The sequence below is a fragment of the Octopus sinensis genome, linkage group LG9, assembly GCF_006345805.1.
Source record: "Octopus sinensis linkage group LG9, ASM634580v1, whole genome shotgun sequence".
Taxonomy (NCBI): domain Eukaryota; kingdom Metazoa; phylum Mollusca; class Cephalopoda; order Octopoda; family Octopodidae; genus Octopus; species Octopus sinensis.
This window is the reverse complement of record NC_043005.1, coordinates 91,227,431-91,249,958: the sequence shown is the minus strand read 5'-3', so window position 1 is coordinate 91,249,958 and position 22,528 is coordinate 91,227,431. Positions and strand designations below refer to the sequence as shown.

General features: G+C 36.7%; 1 protein-coding gene across 1 annotated transcript; it reads right to left on the bottom strand.

The window, feature by feature from the left end:
- Window positions 1-8,582: 8,582 nt before the first annotated feature.
- On the bottom strand, window positions 8,583-22,106 carry LOC115215723 (exodeoxyribonuclease). Its single transcript, XM_029785014.2, has 8 exons — window positions 21,953-22,106; window positions 18,591-18,632; window positions 17,067-17,165; window positions 15,506-15,704; window positions 12,845-12,916; window positions 10,831-10,977; window positions 10,054-10,234; window positions 8,583-8,933 (listed from the first exon to the last, which is right to left on the bottom strand). Exons 1-8 carry the CDS (start codon window positions 22,037-22,039, stop codon window positions 8,816-8,818), a joined length of 945 nt encoding a protein of 314 aa, XP_029640874.1. The 5' UTR covers window positions 22,040-22,106; the 3' UTR covers window positions 8,583-8,815.
- Between the last annotated feature and the right edge of the window lie 422 nt (window positions 22,107-22,528).

The window sequence follows — 22,528 nt, the reverse complement described above, 5'->3', positions numbered from 1 at the left end:
TGAGCTTGTGTAACTTCAGCAACTATGGTAGTAGTTGAATAACAATATCCTTAAGGCCTCCAATTTACTCACACACAGCATCTTTCAGAGCTAGTTGCTAATTCAGTTTTTAACCAAATGGAACACCGTTAACATATTTGAAGAGCACTGGTCTCTAGCTACATTTTGGCATATAAAGAAATTGAGATTTGGTACATAAAAATTTGTAGCAACGTTACAGGAGAATAAGTAAACCACCAATCAAGTTTAGATCTAAATAACTTTTTTATTTTAAAAGCAAAATATATTTATCTTACCTTCAATGGTAGAAGCAAGCGTGAAGCATTTCATAGTTTTGGTCCCATGCAACAAAAACTTGTATCAAAAAAGTTATGAGGTAAAATACCATGAAAAAAGTATAAGTAAGGCAAAAAATTGGATCTAAGTATAATTAATTTCTTTATTTTAAAAACAAACTATTTTTTAATTAAGCTTCAATGATAGAATTCAATTCGAAGAATTTCATGGTATCAATCTCATGCAATGAAGTTTATAAAGAAAAAAGTTATGAGTGTTTATTTCTCAAATTTGAAGGTGATAATATAGTTCTACACTTTTATGAATATAATTCTCGAGGACTTTTAATATATGTCACCGGCATCATTGAGGTAAGGAAAAAAATATCAACAATACCGCTGATTGACACATTTGACATATTATTTATTAGCGTAATAGCATAGCATGGAAAAAAAAAAGATGTTTAGCGAGGAAAATTGCTAATAAAAACGTCAACACTGATAATTGGACTGAATCATTAATCCAATAACCATGAAATACCTTTGTGCAATAAATAACGACAACACTCGTTCTGTGCGAATAACTTCACGTTCACGGTTTTTTTCAGACGCGTGACAAACGAACGCGTACAGTGAATATACAATGTTCAATAAAGATTTCTGGGAAGAAGAAAGGTTTTGATCAACTTGCCATGTTCCATGATAACTTTGAGTAAATACAAGTAAATCAAGCTACGAGATTTACTTTCCACAGGCACTAGACGTAGAATAGCATGACGAGCTACTGGTAGGAAATTAGATATCGAATTCATGTGCCTGGCTCTCTCGTGGTCGCAGTGGACCTTGTCGCGTCTCGAAGAAGCAGTTAGAGAAGATAAGTTGTTTGAACGGGTGTTCACGCTTAAATAGGCGATGTGCTACCAGACCTCCTGCGTGCAGTTTAGCAGTTATGCCTCTGGTAAATTAGCAAAGGAGGAGTTAACCATGTTCGCCTGGAATGTTCTGGTCAATTAGTGTTACCTACAAATGCGAGCAAGAGAAATAATATTCTTAAGATTATTAACCTGGAAAAGTACAGGACAAGTTATTACATCTGGTAAAGTACAGAACAAGAAAATTTTTACTTAGATTATTGCAGCTAAGGATAAAATTTGAATATTAAAAAAAATATTTGATTTTAATTTTCAAAGTAACATTATAATTAGAAAAGGTACTAATATTTTGTTAAAATATTGACACACTAGAATACTTAAAAATTGAGAGCCAGAAGTACCAATATAGCTAAAGTTTTATGCAAAGTAGAATAGTATATATGGTAGGCAAATTCATTACGTAAAAAATTGGCATTGGGAAAAGACTAAAAATGTGAAGACTTGGCAAGAACTTAGGCAATGACTCAAGCAAATTTTATTGTGAATTTGTTGTTATAGGTAGATTTTACTGTAATATATAACTAATTTTTGTATTATTCTGTTTATTGTACAAAGTATGTATTACCATTATTTCTTATAACCTATTTGCAAATTTCTAATTATTGATTAATAATTAAAAAATTGAAATTTTTAAAGAGCAAAAATATTTCAATTAAGTTTTTTTAAATTTTTAATAGAAATAACAAGCAATAAATTATAGAAACAATAACTTGTAATAAATTTTTTAGTTTTAATAAACGTTAATATTTTCTAATTTAAAATTTTATCCTTAGCTGGAATATTTGAAGTAAAAGTTTTATTGTTCTGTACCTTACCAAAGACAGAAAAAATGCCCAAAAGACAGGTTGGTTCCTCTCTAATTTGTTGTCAGTTCTTAAATATATTTCCTTCTGTGTATGTATATATATACTACCAAACAAACATGGTTTTTATTGAACTCCTAATACTTTTTGTTGAATATTTTCTTAAATACTTTTTTGCAAACTGTTTTTAACGTTTTCTTATTATTATTATCAAAGAATGTATATATGTATTTCAATATTTTTGTGACAACCAGTACTTAACACAACAAAGCTTATACAAAGCTTTACATTTTACTATTGACAATCTTTTTCTAAAAAGTGAAATCGGTCAAGTGAATAAACATCTTTAAAATTGCATTTTCAAACCTTCTTTCATATATATTTTCTATGGTGCGGTATCTTATATATATATATATATATATATATATATATATATATTATATATATATATATAATATATATATATATATATATAAATATATGAATCTTGCTGTGTGAGTATTGGTAACATGAAACCCCAAGTTATGGTGAATTAATATTTCAGCTAGTAATAAAAAATGTTTTAACCCTAACCTATTTTTCAGAAGACCAAATAGGTTAATTCCTTGTGAAGTTGGCATGTTAGAGTATCAACAGTTATCAAAGTAGCACAAATATGCAAGTTGTTCCAGCAGTTTTATGTAAACTGTGATGTGTTGTTCATATGGTTATAAGCTATTCATTGTACCTCTGCTTCTTTCCTCTCTTCCTCTTTGTGTGTGTGGGTGCGTCCGCACACGCCTGTACATAAACTTATGAATATGGCATCTGAGTATTCTGTAAAATAGAAACAATGTGAAAAAAACTACAGGAAAAGACTTCTTGCTGAGTATCTAGGATTTTCATGCTTAGAAGAACTGAAGGAATCTGTGCAATTCAGATCCACTTAACTGTGAAATATGAATACAAGTCCACTTTTCTAGTTCAGTTAGAAAAAAAGTGCATGTATGGCTGCTGTGTAAGAATTTGGCTTTATAGCTAAATGGTTTCAGGTTTTATCTGATTGTGCAGTGCCTTAGACAAGTGTTTTCTACTGTAATCCTGCAATTTAAATTTGGTAAACAGAAACTGTGTGATAGCCTGTCAGAGGGATGGTTCATGACCTTGGTTGGTAGATTTAACTTATTTTCTGGTTTAACAACAACAGCAGCAACAACCAAGTGGAGGCGCAATGGCCCAGTGGTTAGGGCAGCGGACTCGCGGTTTCGATTCCCAGACCGCACGTTGTGTGTGTTTATTGAGCGAAAACACCTAAAGCTCCACGAAGCTCCGGCAGGGGGTGGTGGCGACTCCTGTTGTACTCTTTCGCTCCAACTTTCTCTCACTCTTTCTTCCTGCTTCTTGTCCCCAACTTCCTATGCAACCGCTGAACCTGGATGCACATTCATCCATCTGTCGATGCTCTCGGTGTCAGGGGTTGACCTGCTTTCTCTTCTGCGGGTCTTACGAATTGCAAAGGACCACATTTCGGACTTCTCCCACTAATGAGACGAAGACAGCTTCGCCCAACAAACAAACAAACAAACAAACAAGCAGCAGCAGCAGCAATGGCGGTGACACTGCACCACCGCCACCGCTGCCATCTCACCCATTTCCTCCAACTTGGCACTTGGGTGCCTTTAGCTGAGTCCACTCTTGTAAGCATTCAGTTTAGGTTTCTGCTCTAGGGATCATCTCCACTTAGTCTCAGAGATGCTGTCACTACTCTTCTGACTAAGTCATTGAAAACCTAGTTAAAAGATGATTTGCACTCAAGACAAAGTGGTCCATAGCCCATCTCCATAACCTTACAGCCATTGAGCCTAAAGTGTATTAGTAATGATAAACAGTTTCCAAAAGGTAGGTCCCAACATACCTGTCTACATAACTGCTTCATTTTGTTGTAACAATTACTGCTCTTTTTTTTATTAACTATATATATATATATATATATATATATATATATATTATATATATATATATATACACATACATACACACACACACATATACGTGGTGTGATTAATAAATATCTGGGCTGTTGCCATAGTAATGAAGCTAAGGCAGGCAGAGTGAAGCCACTTGGCACAGATTGACTTTGAACTCTGCTGTGCACGTGTACCAATTTTTAACATTCTAGCTCACTTCGACTGTTTACAACAGTGCTTGGAAGGGATGTGTGTAGCATGTGATCATTGCATTGACCATGACAGAGAAAGTTGAGCAGAGAATCTGCATCAAATTTTGCCAAAAGCTTGGCAATACCTGCTCAGAGGTCAACGCAAAGTTGCAGAAAGTATATAAAGAGGAGTGTATGAACCACACACTAAGTGTATGAGTGGTTCAGAGGTTTCCAAGATGGCTGAAAAAATATTGATAGCAATGAAAACGTTCTGGGAGACCTGCAACCAGTAGAACCGAGAAAAAACATCACAGATGTTCGTGCAGCTGAGGGAAAATTGTTGAATCCCCATCCATGAGTTATCAGAAAATGTGCAACTTAGATACAGATCAGTTCAGTCCATTATCTCTGGAGATTTGGATATGCGACGCATGTCTGCAAATTTTGTGCCAAAATTGCTTTCAGCTGACCAAAAAGACACTCGAATTTCAGTCGCACAAGATATTGATTGCGTTGAGAACGACGAAAACAGTCAATGGGTGATGAATTGTGGGTCTATGGCTATGACCCCAAAACAAAGGCTCAGTTTCGCAGTGGAAGACCCCACCCCCTCCAAAACCAAAGAAAGCACGAATGAGTCGAAGTAAAGGGAAGGTTGACCGTTTTATTCGACTACAAGGGGATTGTTTATCATAAGTTTGATCCACCTCGGACATAACCTTTAACGCTTCAGACATCATAGCAGCAATAAGTGATATCAAATATTATTCTGCTCTAGGCCCTAATAATTCCCCCACTAGTCTCCAGAAGGAATGTAGACACCTACTTGCAGTCCCTCAGACCAACCTCTGGATAAATTCTTTAGACTCAGGTTATATACTGAAACAGCTCTTATCCTGGTTTTCAAACAGGGAAACAGATCCCTTGCAGTCAACTATTGCCCAATCTGACTCATCTCCCATATCATTAAAGTGTTTGAAAAGGTGGTGAGATGAAGGATAGCTGGCTTCCTGGAGACCCAGAATCTCCTAAATTCAAACCAGCATGGCTTTCACTGCAGCAGGGACTGTCTAACACAGCTCTTATGCCACATTGATGATGTCCTTAAAACTTTGGGATCAGGTACAAACTCTGATGTCGTATATCTTACTGTCAAAAAACTTCCGGCTGTGTAGCTGTCACTTATAAACCCACGTGGGTTTATTTACTTTTCTGAAGAAAAAAGAAACCCACCTCCACCCCACAATCTTTTATTCATACGAACGTGACTGATATGAAATATGTCATAAATAACAGTGACAAACTAAATAGAGACCGCAGGAAGTTGTTGATAAACAACAGCAGAAATTGTATTCACCTCAATAGACATCATCGATTGGTTGAAATCGCCGAAATGCAAGAAATTTAACGACAAATAGCTTACAAACTACAGAATCTTCTCAAGAAAGCCAAGAGAAAAAGATGTTTTATATGACACATTCTACCAGTATACGAAGTTTAAAAGTGTTTAGTTACAAAGAAATTATTTTAAAAATTTGCCGGTCAAAGTGAAAAGATCCGAATTTTAAATGGTGGCGCATACACTTGCGAGGTGAGTGTACATGAAGAAAATATCGGAAATATATGGATGCGTGTTAAGCGCAAGTCACGCCGTCAATTCGGCACTTCAGAGGCTTTGTTCGTTTCGTATTTGCACGAATTTATATGGTGTCATTCAGTGGAGAAGAATAAAATATTTGTTCACTCTTTAGATGCTGTATCAGCTGCTTAAGCAATATGATTAAAAATAAAATGACTTACTTCCCTTTGCTTCTTTTATGAGTTATTTCCCTCTTAAATTTTATTAAGTTTTTTTTTTACGCCCGTAAACAGAACAATTACCAAATTCTAAAAAAAGGCGGCGAGCTGGCAGAAACGTTAGCACGCCGGACGAAATGCGTAGCCGTATTTCGTCTGCCGTTACGTTCTGAGTTCAAATTCCGCCGAAGTCGACTTTGCCTTTCATCCTTTCGGGGTCGATAAATTAAGTACCAGTTACGCACTGGGGTCGATGTAATCGACTTAATCCGTTTGTCTGTCCCCTATGTGTTTAGTAAAGAAATAGGTATTTCGCCTGCCGCTACGTTCTGAGTTCAAATTCCGCTGAGGTCGACTTTGCCTTTCGGGGTTGATTAAATAATTACCAGTTACGCACTGGAGTCGATATAATCGACTTAATCCCTTTGTATATAGCCCCTTGTGGGTAGTAAAGAAATGAATTACCAAATTGTGAATTTACTAACAATTTTTAGCAATTTGTTCTCCGCCATATTTACAAACAAACAAATAGAGAGTGTCGGTGTGAGGCGACATCATTGACAGTTTTCCAGCTTAGTCTCTTTATGTCATGAGGGAAGGTTTTGTGAGTGAATGACGCCGTGTACCAATATCAAAGGATTGCCCAAGGATATAGATTTTTGTTTTTCTTTCAAACTCTTTTTTATTTTTTTTTTTACCAGAGAAACATAATACAATTAAAGAAAAAAAAAGGCAATATCACAAAACATTTCGTTTGTTCGCTGCAGACATAATGATATATTTTAAGCTTACGTTTTTAAGATATAAGGTACAGGACTTCCATCTACATGAAAATAACATTAACGAATGTGGACTAAGGGTGTCCTATCAAGTATTATCTGCTAATGAAAGTTCCGGGTGGCTCTCTTAAATACACACCTAAGTGATTTAAGTAATTATACTTTGGCATTTATTCTACATAACTTGGTTAAACGAATATATTTACCATCTATAGACACCAGTAAAATATTTTAGCATGCGTTTCGCGAACTATATCATCGTTAGTAGTATTTAACGGATCAGTAATTATTTTACTGCATTTCAAATGGAGAGAATGACTTAGAAATAATTGTGAAACTGGGGTTTAATGATTACTATAAAGTTTTTATGTTCGAGAACTGATTTATTAGTTCTCTCGGCTGCACGCGGGCACACGTCCATCCATCCATCTATCGGTCTGCATATCTTCATTTCCAAATGCAGATCTCCTAAGTTAAAATGAGCGAAGGGAAATAACTCAGATGTCATGATTTGGGAGTATTAAAGGACGGTGATTTAATGCCATGCAAAAAAAAAATTTCTTAATGGAAGTGTTTATTTTAGTTGGAAAGAGAAAACAAAAACCTAGCGGTAATTTGTACTGCTTAAAGAAGGGAGATAATTTTAAAACAATCAAGCGGTAATGTTGCAAAATTATATTGTAGGAAGACAACGGGCAATGCGGATCTATTTCGAACTATTAAACTTCATATTATCATCATCATCACTTTCACACCGCCACCACCGTCGTTTCTATGTCCCTCATATTTTTCATGTTTGCATAAGTTGGAGCAGGTCGTCTCCAATAAAGTCTTTGATTCTTTGTCATTTCTCTCATGGGCTTCAGCATCGTGAGATTAATCTTATCTAAGCCATAAAAAAAAATTTTTTAAATCCAAACAAATGATGGAACAGTATTCTATTGAATTTCTAAGTGGAAAATACTTGTTGAAATACTTCATGTTTCTGTTAAACTTGCCAAACGCCTCTCATTTACAATACTTATCTAGATTGGTTCAAGAGTTGCCAGCGGAATATTAAAATGAATTAAAATTTATTTGTCTAAATGGAATCTTGGTATAACAGTGGGGGCATTTTAAGGTAGAAGGAAAATAATTTAAAGGAAAATTTGTCAGGAATAGAGATCAGAAACATAACATAGTTGCCTGTGAGGTTCAACAGTTTATGCAAGTTTCTAAGCGTTTCTCCTTGTAACACATTCTTCTCAAAGCTTTTGTATCCACAAGTATCATCGTATGAATCTGCGTATCCGATATCAGTATAATTATTTATGTAAAGAATAATTATTTTATTAATTTATTTTAATTAATACCTCTAGGTAATCCCTCTCCACTAAAAGAACAAATCTTTTCTAAAACAACAAAACAAACACAAATACGTTATTTGATGTTTCTTTGTGGAGCATATGATGGGATTCGTTTGTCAAAAGAATTTTTATCCCAAATTTTTTACACAAAAGATTTCTTACAATAAGAGTATGGATTTATAGAGGTGATGAACTAGTTTCATGGAATTTAGTGGGCATAAACTAGATATATTTAAGAAAGGTCACATAAAACTCTTTAGTAAAATAGGCTTTATTTTTTACAATAGCTAATTTGTTAGACATTACTTTGGCTATAAATATAAGCAAATTTAACCTTCACCATAAGTCAGGTGAAAAATTGTCTTACATAAATAAAAGTTTCATCCCTCCACTTATCTGCAGAATATTTTACTCACCATTATAAGCATGTAATCTGGTTCTCTACTATTTGTACCAATTCCATGAATGTGACGAATGTATTCAACCAAACAAGCAATAAAAACTCAAACACTGAGATGAAAAATGTCTTTATTGAAATAAGAAAATAAAAAAACCCTGATGAAAATTTAATACAGAAAATGTGTTTTTTCCCCCATTATGAGCTTTGCCATGAAAGGAATGTTACATGAGAGTTACAGTTCAAAAACATAAAAAAATCCCCAACAAAATGCCCCTCCAGAAAAGATATGGATACATTACAGAATGTAGTCTATGCTTAGAAGGTTCTAATATAAGTTGACAAGTTACATGTTCATGAGCAAAACAATTGGGCAATGGTCACTCCCCATTTCATCCTTGTGAATCAAACTATCAGTGAGATTATCTACCAGTCTCTTAGAAATGACAAAGTAATCCAGACGCCTAAGGAGAAGAAAAAGAAACAACATTATTGTTGTGAACATCAACACCATATTGTTAACATATCTTTCTGTCACTCAATTGTTTAGTTTTAGCATAAATTTAATACTTTAATTGGCTATATCCAACCCTGTTATTCTACATGTTTTATGTTCAAACAAGCCAGATCCAGCCTCTCACACCTACCCTGCACCGTCATTCTAAAACTAAGCAATCACATCATGAAAATTGGTCAGTCTAAGGCACAAGTAGAAGACACATGCTTAAGGTGCCTAGAAGTGGGACTGGACCCCACGCCACACAGTTGAGAAACAGAGAACTTCTGCATACATACACAGAGACTCTGGGACTGGAGTCATACTGGGGCACCAATGAGGTTAATCAAACAAACTGACTCCAGTACTTATTTTTTAAGCCTCATACTTGGATCGTAGAGTGACCCGCTGTTCTTGAGGAGACCTGTTGAGTCAAGTACATCAATATCAAAATAAAAATTCAAATGGAAATTGTAGTTAAGACACCTGTGCCGGTGACATGTAAAAAGCACCATCCAAATGTAGCAGATGCCAGCGCCGCCTGACTGGCGTCCGTGTCAGTGGCACGTAAAAGCACCAACCGATTGTGGCTGTTTGCCAGCCTGCTCTGGCCCCTGTGCTGGTGGCATGTAAAAGACACCCACTACACTCACGGAGTGGTTGGCGTTAGGAAGGGCATCCACTGCCAAACCAGACTGGAGCCTGGTGCAGCCTCCATGGCTTACCAGACCCCGGTCGAACCATCCAACCCATGCTAGCATGGAAAACGGACGTTAAATGATGATGATGATGACTTACTCTATTGGTCTCTCTGGCTGAACTGCTAAGTCACAGGGATGTAATCAAATCAGCATCAATTGTTAAATTGTGGTGGGAGACATACAAAAACACACACACACACACACACATACATATGTAATGAGCTTCTTTCAACTACCATCTACCAAATCCACTCACAAGGCTTTGGTCAGCTTGACGCACTAATGTGCATTGAGACTGAACCCAAGGCCACATAGCTGTCAAGCAAGCTCCTTAACCACCCAGCCACGTGTGTGCCTATATCTAATTAAATTCACAATAAAACTTACCATCCAACATTTTTAGCTCTAGCATTCATCATGTATGTCCAGAAGGTAAAAACATCTGTTTTCTTGGGGTACAGGTGTCGAAATGAATCAACAAATCCTTTATCCAACATCTTACTAAATCCATCTCTTTCTTCTTGAGTAAATCCAGCATTTTTCTTATTATTCTTTGGATTTTTTAGATCTGGAATGAATTCAACAAGGAAGATTTTATTTCTCATAAAAAAGTGTATGCATGTGTAGGTATAGACAATGTTATATATCCCACTGCTGACAATGATTTCTTGTCCAACCCATACTAGCACAGAAAATGGATGTTAAACGATGATGATGATGATGTGTGTGTGTATACATGTAGCTGCTGTATATTTGTATATAGCTACATATGTAAATACATATTGGATATATAAACATCAATATATATATAGAGACATGTGGCTGCAAAGTGAACTTTTGTCTTACTTTCAAAATACGTTTCAAATATTCTATTTGTTTTATGTATGTTCAAAACAAGTTTTGGGTTCAAACTGGCCAGATCTGGCCACTCGTGCCTACCCTACAATGTCATTCTAAAAATAAACAAAATCTCAAAACTAAGAGATAATGCACGATTAATTCAAAATATTGTGAATAAATAAGCTTTTCATTTGACAGAAGAATCTGAATGGCAAAGGGTTAGGAGTCTAAAAGACCTCAGTTCTTAGCCTGCCTTGAACAATGCAACATACAAAACATAAACCTTAACACAGAAACAGATAAAAAAAAACCCAGAACACTTACCTATTTCAAGATGTGAAACATTCAGATCTCCACATAATATGACAGGTTTCTTTTCATCTAACTTGACAAGATAGTCTAAGAAATCCACATCCCATTCTTTGATTCTGTAATCCAATCGGACTAATTTCTTGCCAGCATTAGGAATATCTGTAGAAAAGAGAAGGAAAAATAAAGGTAAAAATTCCAAATCTTTTAAAATTTAATCCATTTAATCTTTAATCTAACATTATTTGTGGTTTCAATAAAATGAATGTCCCACATCTGCTACAGTTCAACATCAAAATATCCATTTACTTTGGATGTAATTTCCTACTTATTACCATAAAAAGGACCATTTGAACGTGGCTGATGCCAGTGCTGCCTTGACTGGCTTCTGTGCCAGTGGCACGTAAAAAGCACCAACCAATCGTGGGCCACTGCCAGCCTCCCCTGGCACCTGTGCCGGTGGCACGTAAAAAGCACCCACTACACTCATGGAGTGGTTGGCGTTAGGAAGGGCATCTAGCTGTAGAAACACTGCCAGATCAGACTGGTGCATGGTGCAGCCTCCTGGCTTCCCAGACCCCGGTCGAACTGTCCCTGTGACTTAGCAGTTCGGCCAGAGAGACCAATAGAGTAAGTCATCATCATCATCATTTAACGTCCGTTTTCCATGCTAGCATGGGTTGGACGGTTCAACCGGGGTTTGGTAAGCCATGGAGGCTGTACCAGGCTCCAGTCTGGTTTGGCAGTGGATGCCCTTCCTAACGCCAACCACTCTGAGTGTAGTGGGGCCAGAGCAGGCTGGCAAACAGCCACAATCGGTTGGTGCTTTTACATGTCACTGACACGGACGCCAGTCAGGTGGCGCTGGCATCTGCCTCGTTTGGACGGTGCTTTTAACGTGTCACCGGCATGAGTATCTTAACTACAATTTCCATTTGATTTTCATTTTGGTCTCCTCAAGAACAGCGGGTCACTCTACGATCCAAGGTTAGCACAGCAGGTCGTCCTGCGAGCCATGAACTCACTTCATTTGTCGGGTCTTCACAGTCACAGCATATCTGAGAAGTCTCAGTCTTTGTCATTTCCTCTGTGAGGCCCTACGTGCCACTGGCATGGATATAATTTGTACAAAATTCCTATAAGCTATACAAGGATGAGAAACCAAGATTTTACTGCACATATGTGACAATCAAGATCAGCAATCACTACTTCCTGGTTTTCTCTTTTTTGCAAGCTCTGTCCATTTAAAATGAGAAGAAGCACTTCTTTCTACAGCTGCCCTCATCCATGTGCATCACATGCCCATACCAGCACAGTCTTCCTTCTTATGTACTACATCTGATGCCTCTTATGCCCAATTTTTTCCTCCACATATTTGTAGTTTGTTGTCCATGCACACTTACATTGTAAATCCATTAGAGCATGCTGGTTTTATTTCTTTCCAGTTTTCTAAAGTCCTCTGCATTTAAAGGTCGTCTTATTGCCGTGCAACATCATATTCCTAACACAAGCATCATACAATCTGTCCTTTACTCTGAAGAAAAAGACCTTCGTTGCCAGCAATAGTAGAAGTTCCCTGAACTTTTCCCAACCTGTTCTTAGCCAGGCTGCTATACTTTTGAAACAAACTACCTTGTTTGTCAATTACATCTAGCTAACAAAAGCTATCAACTACTTCAAGTGAGCCATCTTGGCATTTAAGAGAATCTATTCCTGGTGTGTTCACTAATGAAAATGGCAAATATGAAGCTTACTTTCTTTGTTAGTCTGTATTTTCCCTGTTTTAATTAGTTTTGAAAACCATAAAGAATATGGAAGAAATATTTAATATAACCACTTTGTTTCATTTATTAATGTATATTGAGCTGGCTGCTGACACTAAGTTTTAATTTAGATATGAACAGTTTAAAATGAGTGTTTCTATCATAGAAAAAACACACAAAAAATTCCAAAGCAACTCACATAGCTGTTGTCTCTCGTGCAAGGATAACATTTAAACAATTAAAAGTTAGCTGTAAACGTTACTCACAGGTTGTGACAACATAGAACTTTTCAAACTCGGCAGTGATAACTCTTCCTTCTTTGTCATGTTTCTCAATTCCTGAAATAACAAAAGTCCTAGTGTACAGACTCTCTTGGACGAAGTAATATAGTTTACTATGTGTGTTATGGAGCATCTGTATGGTTTGTGGGCTCACATTTGCTACAAGTACTTTCTCTTTATTTTTCATAAAGACACTCAAATTTGTGATTATTTTCATCTAGCTCTCACAAGATATGAAAATGTTGCTGTTGATAAACAAGCATTTTGGCATGACCGAAATTTATGTCTTCTAGATTTGAAAACTAGAGCTAAAAAGAAACAGCATGAATCATTTATACGTGTGTGCGTGCATGTAATTATTAGGTTTGAAAACAGAGAGATTCAATGGAAACAAATTAATTAATTAACATCTTCACCTACAACTGTTTCATTTCGCATCCAATTTAAATTACAAAACATATATAGATATATAAGCTTGCATTTCAAAATACCTTGGGTGGAAGATCATCAGGGCATGAAAAAGGACAATACAAGGATTACATTATGATCTGAGTGGTAATGGTAAATGAAAAGTATGTTGGAAACTGAATCCATGAGTGATACAAAGAATGATGGGGAGATGGTCAGAGGAGGTGTAATGGCATCCTCAATTAAACTGACTCTAAGCAATGTATAATGATGCTAAGATAAGGATACACAAATACTTCTCCTAGACATATACATACAAGTGTGTGTGTGTGTGTGTGGGTGGGTGATGGGCTTGTTTCAATTTCTGTCAACCATACCCATTCACAAGGCTTTTGTAGTCAGGCTGAAGCTACTGTAAAAGACATAAAAGGTTGGGAAGTAAACTTAACTACACAGCCATGCATTGTGCCATTGGAAATTTTACTTCCCAACCAGATGGTTTCGATTTCAGTCCAACTATGTGGCACCTGTGGAAAGTGTCTTCTACTATAGTCTCAGGCTGATGTAAACCTTGTGAGTGGATTTCGCAGAGGGAAACTGAAGGAAACCTGTTGTATTACATATATGTGTGTGTGTGTGTGTTCGTGTCTCTTTGTCTTGACACTGCATGACAGTTGGAAACAAGTGCCACCATCCTGAAAGTGGTGACCTTCATTTTCAATCAGTGAAAACATCTGACCACCATCATCATCATCATTTAGCATACATTTGTCCATGCTGGCATGGGTTTGATGGTTTGACCAGGGCTGGTAAGCTGAGGGGCTGCTTCAGACCCCCGTCTGATTTGGCATGTCTTCTATAGCTGGATGCTTCCTAACGCCAACTATTCTGAGAGTGTAATGGGTGCTTTTACATGCCACTGGCATGACACCAGTATCTGCCACAACTATGATTTCACCTGTCATTTGCCATTGCCTCCATGAGGCCCAGCGCTTGAAAGGTGCTACTTATGCTACACTGGCATCGACCTCATTGGCTTGATGGATCTTTCTTCTCAAGCACAGCATATTGCCAAAGGTCTCAATCATTTGTCATTGCCTCCGTGAGGCCCAACACTCAAAAGGTGCTTTATATGAGCCACTGGCATGGGTGCCAGTTATGTGTTACCAACAACAGCCATAACTATGATTTTACTTGGCTTGACGGGTCTTGTCAAGCATATCGTCATAGGTCTCGGTCACTAGTCATTGCCTCCACAAGGCCCAACGTTTGAAGATCATACTTCAACACTTTGTTCCTTGTCTTCCTTCCACAGTTTCCTTTCTCTGGTAGAGATCGGCATTTCTTAACAATCCATGCAAGGTCATCACTTGCACACCACATCTTATGCCCAACTTTTCTCTCAAGACATTTACACTCTGTCGTGCAGGCACACTGACATTGCACATCAAGCAAAGCATACTAGCTTCATTTCTTTCAAGCCTACACAAGGCCTCGGCAGTCATAGCCCATGTTTCACTACCATGTAGCATGGCTGTTCGCAACACAGGCATCATACAATCTGCCTTTCACTCTAAGGGAGAGGCTCTTTATTGTCAACAGCGGTAAGAGCCTTCTAAACTTTTCCCAACCTATTCTTATTCTAGCAGCTACGCTCTCTGAGCATCCACCCCCACTACTGACTTGGTCACCTATGTATTGGAAGATATGAACAACTAGTTTTTTCCCCAGGCATTTGATGGAGTCTATAATCTGTACATTTTTAGTGTTAATTGTACCGGTACACCTTCCACACACAAAAACTAGTTTCCCTGTTAACCTTCCTCTGATATTGCTGGATCTCTTATGTGTCCATAGCTTACACTGGGTACATTTTATGGCATTTCCCATAATGCCTTTCCTACAGATCAAGCAGTAACATCTACCTCAGGGGATTTGTGATTTGTCTGCTTTCCTCCTTACTAAGACTTTGGTTTTTGCTAGGTTAATTTTAAGGCTCTTCAATTCTAGATCTTGCTTCCACAACTGAAGACATATTACCTTAATTGGAAACAGGTGAGATTAGCAACAGGAAGGACATCTGGCCATTGAAAATCTGCCTTAAATTCCGATTAACCCATGTAAGCACAGAAAAGTGGACATTAAAATGATGATGATGATGAAGACACACTATTAACAAGTAGATATAATGCGCATAAAAGAAGACATGAAAGATTAAAGAAATTAACTGAACTTTACCAATTCCTTTGGTGACAGAGATCGGTTCTTTCTTGCTATACAAACAACATCCTGCATAACCATCAGTCTCAGCACTGTACCAGTAATTATGGTAACCTTTGATTTTACAACCTTCGGGGACTTGGGATTCAGGGCATTTTGTTTCTTGAAGACAAAATATATCTGGGTCCTCTCTCTTGAAATAGTCAAATCCATTTTTCTATAATTATAAAAATATAAAATTTACAATATCAAGGAAATTATGTTAAATAGTCATTTTTTTTTTCTTTAATTAGTTCTACATTTATTTCCTCTCAATTAACATTTGCTGGAATTTGCTGAGGCAGAATTTTCTACAGCCAGATAAACCTTCTGTTGCCATCTCTCGACTGTTTTGTAGTAAATTAATATTTCCCCTTGGTTGGGCATGTTCATAGGGAAGATTGGATTCTGCTTGGATGACAGTGATGCTTGCCACAATCACGTGATATTAGGACGAGGAGGCACCAACTCATACACATGACAGGCTCCTCTCAGTTTCCATCCACCAAATTCACACACAAGTGTTTGGTAGGACTGCGCCTGATGCAGAAGACTTTTGCCCAATGTGCCACACAGGGATATTAAATGTGGAAGCAAACTTCTTATCCACAAAGCCAAGGAACTCACAAAAATAGATGTTGGTGCAACTGGTGAAATAGCTAGACATGTTTCATGAAATACTGCAAGTGTGAGGAACCAGTTCCAAAATGGGGACATTTGTTTGCAAGAAGTGCATGATGTCAAAGACAAGGCAAAATGAATATAAATACATGAGCTTCATTTAGTTTCCATCTAGTAAATTTAATCACAAGACTTTGGGCAACCTGAGGCTATAGTAGGAGGAACTTGGCCAAGATTCTGCACAGTGGGATTGAACCTGAAACCATGTGGTTCTGAAGTGAGCTTCTTAACTACATCTGTGTTTGTATTGCAAATATTCAGCAGGTAGCAAATTCAGATATCTTCTTAACCATTCTTGTTCTTAGTAGCAGAATTCTCAGGCATAGAATGAAGCTAGGTGTCATATGTGGACGGTGCAGTTTTGCCCTCTTTACTATTTATGTGTGTTCTTGACTGAACAAAGTCATCATAATTTTCAAATTAGGTGTTACTTAAACTCTCTGATGAAAAGTGAATAGAAATCTCTCTACATATAAATGGCAAAATGTCTGCGCGTGTATCCTTTATACAAATCCACAATTTTTCAGTTAGAGGGCTCGCACTTTCTATGGTCATTCAAAACCGTCCAAGGGTGGTTGTGCACATCTTTACATTTCCCCAGTCACCCTGCAAAGCCATTAAAAAATCAATAGAAGTGACTTTTTTGTGAATTTTCTATCCAAAACTCAATCAAAATGCCCGAAACTTGATATGCCAATTGAATGTCAGCTAGCTGTATGTGACTGGTTGGAGATTTGGACAGTACTTGTGTCTATGTGCACACACACGCAGCTGTATATGCATGCACTAGCACTATGACCCGGCGTTGCCGGGTCATAGTGCTAGTAATATATAAATGATTTCACATTATTGTACTCACACCCAAGAAAGCTCGAATTCCATTAATATTCCAGGATATAACTTTTAGGTTGTGAGTCTTGCCATCTTTATCTGCAGAACCTTCTTGTTTCTCAGCATCCTTTTGAAAGAATCAACAACAGCAATTTTACAAATTTCATAAATCTACAAGTGAAATGATTAATGACAACATACACAATCAAATAACCTTACCGTTCTTTATCTACTGATCTCAACACACATTGTCTAATGTGCTTACTGTATACTGTCACAAACTATTCTGGTTTTAAAATGCTGAAAGATATTGCTGAGCTTGAGATCACCATTTGTAGTTCTTTAGTCTTTGGACTGCAGCCATGCAAGATATCATCATTATCATCATCAAAGGTTTTAGTCAATCATCCCTGTTTGCTGTTCATTGCATCATCTATTCTCTTCCTCAACTCATCTGTTGCTCTCCCTATTCCCCCCACCTTTCCTCTGTCCCTATCCTCCCCACATTCATATTCACCCACTTGTTACCTTGGACATATATCTTCACACCTGATTACTGCCATCTTCTTTTATCCTTTTCCAGCAGGGGAAGCCATGTATTTCCTCTACAGCAAGACAACTGTTCCGATCCTTCTAGCATGCTCTTTCCTCTCAACATCTGGTACAAAGCCACCTCCCTCAAACAAGTGGTCTTCTCTTGCAAGCCACTTAGTGACCTCACCAGTGCTGGTGACATGTAAAAGCATCAAAAACACTCTATAAAGTGGTTTGCATTAGGAAAGGCACCCAACCCTAGAAACCAGGCCAAAACGGACACTGGAACTCAACACAATCCTCTGACATGTAGGATCCTGTCAAATCATCCAATTCACACCAACACAGAATACAGACAGGGAATAATAATGATGATGATATCAACCTCAGAAATTGTTTTATTGAATGTTGAATGATAGCTTTAAGGGTACATAAAGGAGTATAACATAAACAGAATGTGAAAGGCTAATTAAATACTGCACTTTAATGATTTTTGCCAAATTACAACAATAAATTCTTATGAATAACATAGGGCGAAACATTTATATTGGAGAATATAGTTCATTGGAATTAACTCTAAAATATTACTGGTATCTATATGACCATATTTCATGGTATAACAGATGCATGGGCAAATCAGAAACACCCTAATTTCATCAGCATATATTCAAGAAAAAGAGCTTTTAGTGCTTTAAAGTAATTAATATAGGTCCTAGGATGAGTTTTTTGAGATATATTTTTAAAAAATAAGTACTTCTTACATGTAATCAAATACAGCAGTTTATCTCCACAGTTTGAAACACAACCCAACAAAGAAGCCCCTAAATAGGTTGATTTGAAAGACATTTAGCTATTATTTCTAATTTGAGGATAACTTCTCCTTTTCCTTTTCCTCACAATTCTTGAACGCTCTGAAAAGAAAAGCCATGTACACTGCCCTTCCCCTTCTGAAAACAAAACAAAGAACTCCCCTCCCCACAACTCCTTTCTAAGAAATAGTTAAAACTATCATACTTACGGTTTTCTGCTTCTTGACTTCAGCTTCTGCATTATCTGAACTCTGTAAAAAGAAAAAGAAAAAAGAAAGAAAGGCAAATAACCATTAACCATTTGATTAAGTTATAACAGTGCAGTTAGGGAATTATTATAACAGATTAGTAAAGATTAAAAGGAATTAGCTGCTACGTTTCTCCATCATTTTGCTAAATGAAGCCAACTCCTCTCATATATTACAATGTTTTCTCCCTCTCTGTCCTCTTAATCTTTTCTGTCAAAGAGTTTTCCATTCTTCCCGAGCGTTAAACTAATACACCTGCTTGTTGTTCTTTCACCTGTCTTTGTGTTTGTTTTCTTTAAATTTGAACTATATATATACTAGCAGTATCGCCTGGTGTTGGTCGGGTTTGTTTCGACCCTTTAGAATTGGAATTTTTAAAAAGTAAAAATTTTGCATTATGTAGCTTGTTATTCTCTTTAAGTGAACATTTTTCTGGTTGAAATACACCGAAAAATGGTGACAAAGCAGTCAAAAAATCGTAAAAACAGGGATTTTCATAGAAAAAAAAGCACCTTTTTGATGTAAATAATTTTTGGTGTAAACATGGTCCGATTTGAACTTTTTTCTTGTACGGAGGGAAGAGCAAGCCTTCTACCATACTCTCAATTTTGGTCAACTTGCGCCGCAGGGTCTCAGAGGAGATAGTGTTAGTTGAAGGCTACCAAACCTGCCATACACAGACAACTTCAGCTTTATATATATATATATATATATATATATATATATAAAGTGCAGGCTTCTCCACTCTCTCACATGCCTATCTGCACATGATGTATGCCCTCACATATATACCACACCCCCATCCAGCCACTCCTATTTCTCTATCACTTGCTAGTCATCTCTTCCCCATCTTTAAAGGTGAGTAGATTGCTTAGATATTTCTTTCATTATTTTATTTTTGCCTAACAAATTCCTGTGAGATTTGGCTGTTATTTCTAGCATGTGGATAGCCTGCTTGAAGGCCGTAGAATCGAGAGGGGAAGGGGTTGGGATAATTTTCAAATATTTTTTTGAAAAATTGAAATTTTACAAACGATTTTTTTCAGAATCATAATCTCCCTGGATCTTTTCCTTTTGAATGGCACTTTGTAACATGATTTCTAGGTAACTAAAAAGTTTTAAACTTCGTATACTGGTAGAATATGTTTATAAAACATCATTTTCTCTTGGCTTTATTGAGAAAATTCTATAGGTTGTAAGATATTTCGTCTTTAATTTCGAGCATTTCGGCAATTTTAACCAATCGCTGACGTCCATTTAGGTAAACAACATTCTGTGCATAATGAATATGTCCCTCCTTTAAGAAACAGATTGGGCTTATTTACATTTGTGAAGAAAGAAAGATACCCTTCCCCAACCCCTAACCCTAACTCTAAAATAGATTGAAATACTAGGGCCATAATTATGGGTGACATTTTCAGTTGACACCGCTAGAAAAAAATCCCATTTTCCGTAGCGGTGTCGTATGAAATTGTCACCCATAATTATAACCCTAGTATCGATCTATTGCATTTCAATCTATTTTAGATTTAAGGTTAGGGGTGGAGGAAGGGTATCTTTCTTTCTTCACAAATGTAAATAAACCCAATCTGTTTGTTGTTTACCTAAATGGACGTCAGCGATTGGTTAAAATTGCCGAAATGCTCGAAATTAAAGACGAAATATCTTACAACCTATAGAATTTTCTCAATAAAGCCAAGAGAAAATGATGTTTTATAAACATATTCTACCAGTATACGAAGTTTAAAACTTTTTAGTTACCTAGAAATTATGTTACAAAGTGCCATTCAAAAGGAAAAGATCTATCTCCCTATTTTCCTACGTATTTCGCCAAAAGAAATTTCTGAAAAAAGTGAAAAAAATGAATAAATGAGGGGAGGTGGGTGTGTAAAATTGCGATTTTAATTTTTTTTCAGAATCGGATTCTCCATAGCCGAAAACGTGGGTTTCTTTTAAAAAAGATGGGGTGGTTTACGTCTCCACCATGTGCGCCCAAACGAGGAGGGTATGAGATGAGCTAAAAATAACAGTTAAATAGCTCTTAAATCATGCAAAAAATTTTTTTATTGTTTTTGTTGTATAACCGTATGAATTCCCGTGTGAACACAAATTCGCAAAAATTTTCTGAAAGTTCCATAAAATAAAAATGGTTATGAGGGGTTGCATGGCATGCTTAAATCAGAATTCTTTCTTATCTATATGGGGTTTGATTTGAAAGTTCTGGATGCTGTTTGAGGCGGGGAAAGTGAATACAAAGGGGTTACCACGCAGGCTCATCAGACCAGCATATTGTTATATAGCCCTAGGTAAGCTCAGATTCAGTAGACCTAAGATCAAAGGCTTTCCAACCATAAAGACTATATACAGCCTTTTTAAGTGTGCGTGTGTGTAGAAGAGCGATTAAAACTCGAGTGATTTGAGGTACATTTGGCTGCTATTTCTAGCTGGCTGATCGAACAATCAATGTGTCATCTGTTATTGTTCAGTGATAGGTCAAGCTTGATCGAATAAACCCTTCTGACGATGACCATCCTGTCTTTTCCTGGTTACATTTCAAACAGGATGATCGAGAGAGATTTGAGGACAATTAAAAGCCATATAGGAACAAATTAAATAAGATTAAATACCGATAACGGATTAATTATAAGAATTAAATTGAAATGAACGTTTCAGGGAAAGACAACTCCTACAAAACTCTTGTCAAAGCACGTGCTATTGTTCTATGTTGATGTTTTTTAAAAATTTATTTACCATTTATATTGTTTACTAATTCGTTATTGAGAAACTTAATATAATTATTACAAATTCTTTTTCAGTTCAATCACAATAACCATTATGAAAACAAAAAGACTGCAAAAGCAAAAGAATTCCGTATTTACTAACAATTTTAAAAAATTTGTTCAACGCCAAATTTACAAACATAAAAAAAATGGGAAAGTCGCTTTGTTTTAACTTTGACCTTATCAATTAAAACTTAACATATAAGATAAAACATAACAATCAATAAAAGGCGTTCTTTCGGTATTGGTCTAGAGCGTTGGTGTGAAGAGACAACGTAATTCACCGTTTCTTAAACCTCTTTATCTATGACATGAGGGAAAGTTGTGTGGGTGAATGACTAATATCGAAGGATTGTCCAAGACAATATAATTCTTTTGGACTTCTTTCCTATTAAAAACGAAATCTTTTCGGAAAGACTTCCAAATTTTACGGTGGGGCTACAAATGGAAGTCTTTCCATCTTTTATTTCGTTTTAAGATGTATTTTCTCAATCAAAGAAATATAATACAATTAAGAAAACAAAAAAAGCAATATCACACAACCTTTCGTTTGCTTGCTTCAGACATAATGATAAATCTCAAGTTTTTCAAATTTAAGACACCGAACTTCTGTCTAAACGAAAATAACATGAACAACGGTAGACTAGGGTGTTCTATCAAATATTATCTGCTCATGAAAGTTCCGGGTAGCGCACTAATTTCAATAAATTTCTGTTAACTCTCTCCCAATCGCTCTCGGATCTCGTCTTTTCATTCGCAAAATAACCCCCACCACTTTAATTTTGCTCATATTGCTTTCAATTTTGGTGTATCGATGCAACTCTGAATTTTGATTACGATCAACCAATTACTTTATCACGTAAATTAAGGAAAGGCGGCGAGTTGGCAGAATCGTTAGCACACCGGACAAAATAGTTTAAGGCGGCGAGCTAGCAGACATGTTGGCACGCCGGGCGAAATGCGTAGCCATATTTCGTCTGTCGCTGCGTTCTGAGTTCAAATTTCGCTGAGGTCGACTTTGCCTTTCATCCTTTCGGAGTCGATAAATTAAGTACTAATTACGCACTGGGGATCGATGTAATCGACTTAATCCATTTGTCTGTCCCTTCTGTGTTTAGC